Source organism: Gavialis gangeticus, unplaced genomic scaffold (genome assembly GCF_001723915.1).
Source record: "Gavialis gangeticus isolate Ggan-Ray unplaced genomic scaffold, GavGan_comp1, whole genome shotgun sequence".
NCBI classification, from domain to species: Eukaryota; Metazoa; Chordata; order Crocodylia; family Gavialidae; genus Gavialis; species Gavialis gangeticus.
The window spans coordinates 4633666-4641855 of NW_017729032.1; the positions used below are offsets into that span (position 1 = coordinate 4633666).

General features: G+C 45.3%; 1 protein-coding gene across 1 annotated transcript in view; it reads right to left on the minus strand.

Moving 5' to 3' along the window:
* The window catches only part of CLNS1A (chloride nucleotide-sensitive channel 1A), a 49157-nt gene that overhangs the window by 27918 nt on the left and 13049 nt on the right, over positions 1 to 8190 (minus strand). Inside the window, exons 3-5 of the mRNA XM_019525186.1 lie at positions 6512 to 6625; positions 3734 to 3844; positions 1825 to 1998 (exon numbers count right to left, since the gene is read on the minus strand). Of these exons, the coding sequence (XP_019380731.1) occupies positions 1825 to 1998; positions 3734 to 3844; positions 6512 to 6625 (399 nt within the window). The remainder of the gene's footprint in view (positions 1 to 1824; positions 1999 to 3733; positions 3845 to 6511; positions 6626 to 8190) is intronic.

Here is an 8190-nt window from a genome sequence, read left to right on the forward strand (position 1 = left end):
GAGGAGAGGCTACGGGACCTGAACCTGTTCAGCCTCCAGGAGAGAAGGCTGAGGGGGGATCTAGTGGCCTGTTACAAACTAGTCAGGGGGATCAGCAGGCACTGGGGAAGTCCCTGTTCCCACGAGCACCGCCAGGAGTGACCAGGAATAACAGTCACAAGCTGGCAGACGGTAGATTTAGGCTAGATATCAGGAGGCGCTACTTCACGGTCAGGGCAGCTAGGGTCTGGACCCAACTTCCATGAGAAGTGGTGCTGGCCCCTACCCTGGGGGTCTTTAAGAGGAGGTTAGATGAACACCTTGCTGGGGTCATTTGACCCCAGTAATCTTTCCTGCCACGGCAGGGGGTCGGACTAGATGATCTACTCAGGTCCCTTCTGACCCTAGAAACTACGAAACTATAAGATGCCCAGATCTATTTCATTGTGGGCTGATAACAAGCCTTTACAGAACATCAGACAATATTAAATCGCTAAGTTTCATACCACAGAAAGGCACTATTGTTAAGCTGCAGTTTCTACTCCCCCCCCCTTGCAAATATTTGTGGAGAATGTGAACATTTATTTGGTTCAAATTGGGGTTCAAACCCCTGCAATGCAGCTGAACTCAGGATCTGAAAAACATGTAAGCCTAGTGTAGCCTGAGTTAGACACTAAATCAGAGCATGTTTTGGGAACCACTAATCATTAATAGCTGCCATCAGTTATAAGTCAGGACTTATCCTTTGGGCTGCAGAACACCAGGAAATATCAGAAAAAAAAAATCTGATGATCCATTCACTCTGAACTGAGCAAAAACTTTGATGTATTAACAACATGCCACAGCCAATTAGAGGCAGGAAGGCTACAAAAACTGCTCAGCGCAGGCTCAAGTTGGATAGTTAGTTGAAAATCGTATTCCTCCCACCCAGAATACAGGGTTAAGAAGTCAAGACTCTACTCCTGCAATGAAGAGAGACTTCATGAAAGCAAATGACAATACATAAACACATCCTACACCACAGCATTTAATCTCCAAGCCCAGAACACACAACCTAAACCAGGGGTGGGCAAAATGCAGCCCACAGGCTGGATGCAGCCTGCCAGGCCATTCTTTCTGGACCACAGGGCCCCTAAAAAATTTAGAAAATTCATATTTATCTGCCCCTGGCTGCCTGTCATGTGGCCCTCGATGGCTAGCCACAACTCAGTAAGCAGCCCTCTGCCTGAAATCATTGCCCACCCCTGACCTAAACAGTGAGATAAAATTCAGAGTTGAATCTAAAATAAAGTAGGTGCACTGGTTAGTGCAGCTCATCACATGTACTGAGGGACTACATTGCTAAGACGGGAAAAGGGTATTAAAAGGTCAATACTTGGCAGATTATTTCACGGGAGGTCCTGTACTGTCTAAATGTATACTTAGACTTCTAAAAATCTGAGCTCCACTAGTGCAAGTCTATAATCAGATGCTGTATTAATTTTTGACCCAAGGGAAAGCAAAGTTCCTGCACTTTTAAATATAAATGGGAGTGCTTTTGAACAGCACAAAGCTTCTCTTCTTCCTTTGCTTCACTATGTTTCTCCAGTTTGACAATCCACAATTCGTAAAGCTCAGAACAGCAATCACGTATTTTAAATAATGGAAACATTTAGACACATAGGTAGTTTATCTTAACATCATTACTTGCTGTCTGAGCAAAACCTGCTTTGTATTCCCAGAGCACATATGCTCCAGCGGCCTGGCCATCAGTCACCTTCCCCATGGTTACTGCTACCGATAACGATGTAACCAAAGATCAGGATGTCTTAACATGCAGCTTACAAGGAACAGGCCAAGACTCACCTTCTACCTCCCTTACAGAATCTTCTGTTCTCACTCCCGCCATGTTGTACTGGCTGCTCACAGACTGGGCCAGCATGCCCTCCAGTCTCTCCAAGGTAGCTTGGCCCTCTGCAGTCAAGTGAGACAATCCTTCCTCGTATGTGTAGAAGGTGGGGATGTCACCTTGTCCCAGTTCTACAAAAGGTTAATTTTTAGCAAGTGCCTACAATACTAAGCAAATTTTTAGATATTCCCAGATCAGGCCCTGAGAATATCTGTTAAAGCCCGGTAAGATATTTTTAAGCAAATCAGAATAAAAATGAGATGGTTTCAGTAGCATTTCAGAAACAAATCTTGTAACCAAACTTTATGACAAGACAACTTTGGGACAAAACACACACCATCTAAAATGGCTTTTAAATACTTTCCTTAATGAAAATTTTACACTGTCATTTAAAGATGCTTACAAGTGTCAATGATTTCTCATCAACTTTCCATCGACACTAAGGTAGAAAACAACATTAGCCAACTTACAATATTGCCAAGTCAAACACTCAAGCTGGGCAAAACTAGAATGCAGATTTGTCTGTGCAAACAATTTGGCCCCTTTATGTGTATGTATTCTGATAGTCTACAATTATGTGATCACTTACTACGTCCTCCCAACCTTGTTATAAAACCGCTGAACTGTTTTGCAGGAAACCGCTGACTGTTCTGAATATGCAGGAAAAACTTAGCTAAGACAGGTTCCTGGCTCATGCTGTTCACCCTAGCTTGGCAAAGAACAGTGTTTCATAGTGGAAAAAAAAAAAAAAAAAACACACGTAACCTTAAAAAAACCCCCAAAAAATACATGTAACCTTAATTATAGCTGGTCCTATCTGCACTGTCTCTAATCAACTGCTGCTGGAAGCTATACAAAATAGGCAAGAAACTATTTCCCCTGTTTTAGGGAGGAGCAAAAAGCAAACTGCCTTCCATCTTCAGGAGGACATTTCTTTAACTACAAAAAAGCCAATATGCCTGCTCCAGAAATAGTTCCCTTTACTGACATTTCTATACAAGATGTCAAGTGGCACCGTTCACATGCTTAAAGTTAAGTATGGGTATGCAGTGGTTTCCTGAAACTGCGACCCTTTCAAAGGTTTGGACTCCTTCACAAAGGGCTAGAAACCACAGCCAACCAGGCAGTTGTTGCCTAGTGCAGTGGTCTCCAAAGTGAGGTGCATGCACCCCAGGGGGTGCGCAAGATGATCCACTGGGGTGCGGGAAGAAAATATTAGAACTTCTATTTATATAAATATACATATATTGGGGGTGCGTGCTCAAAAATGTTTTACTGATAGGGGTGCGCGATCAAAGAAGTTTGGAGACCACTGGCCTAGAGCAACAAACTTTTACTGCCCTTTTCTCCAGCAAAACACATACCTGGAAGCAGGAGCAGCCTGCAGCAAAAGAAGAGTAGCTGGATGGATCAAGCTGGAGAGGCTGCTGAGCAACCATCATGGAGGCTAAGGTGCTGCCTCAGCCAACAATACAATATAGTTAGATAAAGTTTGGGTGAAGTGGTCTAGGTGTTAAATTCACATTTGCAACATGTTGATGGTGCAGAGACAGCTGTGATCAGCATCTTGGTTGTTTGGGGAATACAGCAAGGCTGCACTAGGATTTTTTTTTTTTGCTGGGCAGGTAGCCCTCCGCTGTCTGGCTACTGATTTTTTGCTTTTTTGTGTGCTTCTACTCAACAAACATACAACGCTTCAGCTTTAAGAACTCAGAGTGGTACCAACCACAGAAAAGGAGATTTTTGACCAATGCTTGCACACACATGCATACTCAGGACGTAATGCTTAACTGGAGAACAGCTGTTAAGAGAGGTAGCAAGGGTACAGGAGGCAGCATGCATTTAATAAAAAAAAGCATCACTAACCATGAGCCTCCACATCGTACTCATCCCCTTCATAATCATTGTCCGAATCTTCATCCTCCGGGTCCGGGTGCAGGGCTTGGCACTCACACATGGCTGAGAACATGGTTTCCACTGGATAAACAAAACACAGTTCTTTTGTGGGCAAGCGGCCTAAATAGGTCTACAGACCATGGCAGGGATGTGAAAAAGGTGCTCATCTTAATCAGGCACTAAATACCTGCCTCTGTAAAAGGAGGGGGCCTGTTGCATACACAGAAGGAGTTGCGGAGGTGCTTAGAACATCGAAAACCTCTCACCACTTAAATCCACCATGGCAGCAGCCAAGAACTCCCGGGATGGGAGAAGAGCTCAGAGGGTGAAGACGCTCCTTCATCAGAGCCAGTGAACTAAGCAATCTCTAAGGCTGTGCCATGGGTATGGACAGACTTAACTGTATCACTATCAAATTATACTAAAATTGGCTGGCACCATGCAACTGTTACCTGTGCATGGTTCTGTAGTGATAGAAGTGCAGCTAAACCACTCTAACTTTAACCCTGCCTCATCCACTACTGGATCAGAGATGTATAATCATAGAGATCATAACAGCTTACCAGTGCACCTGAGTGGAAGCTCCCCACCTCTATCTAAAATAGCTAAAAAGGACGTTTGTCTACACGCTCTAATCTAAGATTATAAATTTGTAGGCAATTTAAGTAATCTTTTTTAGGCAACAGCCTCTTTAAAATCAACTCAGGGCCTTTAAAAAAAAAAAAAAAAATCACAGGGTGACAGAAAGCCTCTGGCCCGGATTAGAAGCCACTGGGACACAAAATGGAGTTGGAACAAATGGTCAGGCGTTAACTGTGCAAGACCCCAAAGAGTCACATTAGGACTGGGTTTAATAGGTTTTAACAATCTGGAAGGGAGGTGGTAACACTTCCTTTATGCAAAACCAAAGATGGCTATGAAGACTGTCCAAGACCCATAAGAAAGCTAGAATAGGCATGCATCTGCTATCATTTCACTGCTCATGAATACTGATGGTTTTAACAGGAAATAAATAGGCAAGAAGAAAACCTGCTTTTCTCCTCTCAGCACACATCAACCCAAGATGCAGCAAAAACAGTTCTGGGACATGCACAGAATGAGATAACAGGATAAGACCTTTCTATTAACAAAGGACACTCCTTCAACAGGAATACTGTGCCTGGATCTGGTCATATCACAGGAGACAGGGGAGCCAAAAGAGGGTCAGAGAGAGTCAACAACATTATCAAAGGCCTGGGAGATTTCTGTCCGAGGGGTAATTGAAAATTCTTGAGTTTAGAGAGAAGACAGATGAAAAGGATGTGACAATTCAATAAAATAGTTCTGAATAACTAAAGTGGGTACTTACATGCTTTACAAGAGCAAACTAACAGTGGGTACAATTGAAAAGCTCTAATTAAAAACTCCCCATGTGGCTAATTTAAGTCTGACAAGGAGTTTTTGAGAATACTGCAGGTGTAGCCTGTAGAACTCACTGACAGAAGATGAGATCAACATCCAAGGAGGAGAAACACAGGGCTGAGATATCTCTCTGGGTAATCAACATTCACTAATACACTAAATAACAAGATTTTAAAGGGGACACAAAATCTAATGATCCAAGACAAAGATCTGACCATGAACACCACAACCCAGCTTTTTATACACCTCTTGCCACCAGTGGCCTTAAAGCATTTTACAAAGGAGGTCAGTATTCCTGTTCCCTTTTTACTGGTGGAGAAACTGAAGCCAAGAAGGGTGAAGTGACTTGCCCAAGGTTACTCATTAGGCTGGTTGCTGAGCTAGGAATTGATACCAGCTCCAACTGCTCTACCCACTAAGATACACTGTCTGCCTATTTCATTAGGTGACAGCAATTAAGCAGATGCTTCTTTTAGGGAGCAATTTATTTGAAGACTATCTACTGGGGGTTTCTTGTATTATTCTGAGGCATCTTACACCAAGCACTGTTAGAGGCAAGGCACCAGCCTGGAGAGACCAGAGGTCTGGCCAACTGCTGCCTTCTTAATGAAGTAATGATGTGGACAATTATATTAGTCAGGATAATGAGTCTGTCATTAAACATACCTATGATACAAATCCAATGCCAGTCTAAATTAATTAAATCATAAGTGTGCAGGTAAAGATCCTGGATATTCTTGGGAATGACATTCAGGTACATGTTGCAACACTTACATAGAGTCCACAGGGAGAACTAGCTGCCCAGCATATCCCAGCTTTAACTGGGACACAAGGACTGACAAAACATTAGCACAGTCTATGTCACTACTTCTGGGGCAGTGATTCCCTACCAGGCTACCCCGAGATCCTTTTAAAACTGCTGTGGGGTGCAGCATCATATCAGCACCATTAGGTGTGCAAACACACAATTTGCAAGATAAATCCAGTTTTCAAATATGAATCAATAGTGCCCAACCCATTCAGACTGGTTGCAGGCTTTCTAAGGTCTTTTCGACAGAAGAATGGCTCTGGTATCTTTCTGTAATCAAAAAGCCAGTGAAAATTAAACTGGCATTTTCCAAGTAAGGCCTTGAGGCCAGCAAGGTTCAGAACCACTGCTCTAGGGAGATGGAAATCTAGCACTTAGACTAGAGCTGTAGAGTCATGTCATTTGCACACTCTAGGCCCCAAGCCCTGTATGTAGCATGTCCCTACCTCATAGGGATAGAGACTTTACTCAGCTTTCAGAAAGCACTTTGAGCCCCCCAGATAGCAGGAGCAGCACAAGTATTTCACCCTTTCACTTACAGGCTGATTTGTCGCTGGGAACAAATCTGAATTCGGCAATGGGTTCAACATCATCATCGCTGTCATCCTCCTCCTCTTCCCCTTCGGCCATGGGATCTTCTTTTGGCTCTTCCTCTTCAAGGAGAAAAGCATTTATGAGAAAGCTGCTTATGGTTTCTCCAAATTCTGGTTTATTTGATCTTTTAGGGTAGCGGTTCCCAAACTCTGACAGACTAAGTTAACTCTGACAAACCAATTTAAAATGATACAGCCTTAAGTACCACCAGCAAATTTTTCATATACATAGGAAACAGACCATGTATTAAAACAACATCAAAACCTTTAGTAATCATAAAACATTGTTTTATCAGTGACAGTAGCCACATAAAACAATTGTAAATTGGAAACAAGACAGTATAAACCGGGGTAAGCAACATTTTTGGCTGAAGTATTGAAAAAACCCCGCAATGTGTACCCTGTAAGGTGCCAAAGTGCTGGCGCACACACACAAAAAAACTGCGTGGGGGGGGGTACATGGAGGGACACACTGCATATTAATACAGTTAATCATCATAAATGTTGCTTCTTTTTTTTAAAGTAAATAACCAGGTTTTCTAAAAATTCTAAGCCTGGTGACAAAAAGTAAAACCTCGTATGCTACCTTTGTTCTTGTATATTCTTTTTTGTTAAGTATGGTGTGATGAGAAAGAAGACAGGGAAGGAAGGAGGACAGTGTGGGGAGTGGGGAAGAAGCAGATAGGCTGGCCCCGCCAGGCCCTTGGGAAGGCAGCAGCCGGAAAGCGGGGGCCAGGTAGAGAGCAGGGATAGTGTGGGTGCTCAGCAGCATGGGAGGTGGGGCCCAGCCCAGGCTGTGCAGCTCCGTGGGCATAGGGTGCAGCTGCCCTCCCTGTGAGGAAAAGCTGCCTGGCCAGGGCAGGACGGCGGGCTTGGGGGAGTCCTGGCTCAGCCTCTGTGGGCAGCACAAGCGGGACAGAGCTCCCCAGGCCACAGCAGGGACTACCTGGGCTCTGGGAATAGCCATCGCAGGCAACGCTCAGTGCCAAGCCATCTGGGAACTGTGCAGTGCTTGTCCTAGCCCCAGCCCCTTGCTGTAGGTGGGCAAGGCTGGGCAGACTGGGGCAGTCGCAGCGGCTGTTCCCAGGAGTTCCTGTGGCCAAGCCCTTGCAGCAGGGCCAACTTTGCCCCACTCGCACTGTACCCAGCATGCAAGGAGGCCGAGGCAGGAACCAAAAAGCTCCCACCAAACCTGGCATCCTGTCTCAGCCAGGCAGTGTTGCCTTGCAGAGCTGTGCGGGACCAGCCAGGCCCCACCTTGGGTGCCGCTGGGCAACCCCACCCACCACAGCCCTTCCTAGGACAAACTGGGCCTTTCCAGGGGTAAAGGGTGGCTCCACCTGCCCCACAGATTTATGTTTGGAGCAGAGACGGCTGCCACTACATGCTGGGACCTGCGCCCCGCCGCTGTTGCCTTGGGAGCTGCACGCAACACCATGTGCCTTCCACCACTGGGCAGCCCTTGCATGAAAGGCACATGGTATCACGTGTGGCCGCAAGGCAACGGCAGCCGCCTCCACCCCATGCTCAAACCCAGGTGGCAGGTGCCCCCCATGTCTATCCCAGGGTGTGCACAGCAATGGCAGCACATCCACGTCCCAGGATGAGCTGCCTGGGGTTCCCAC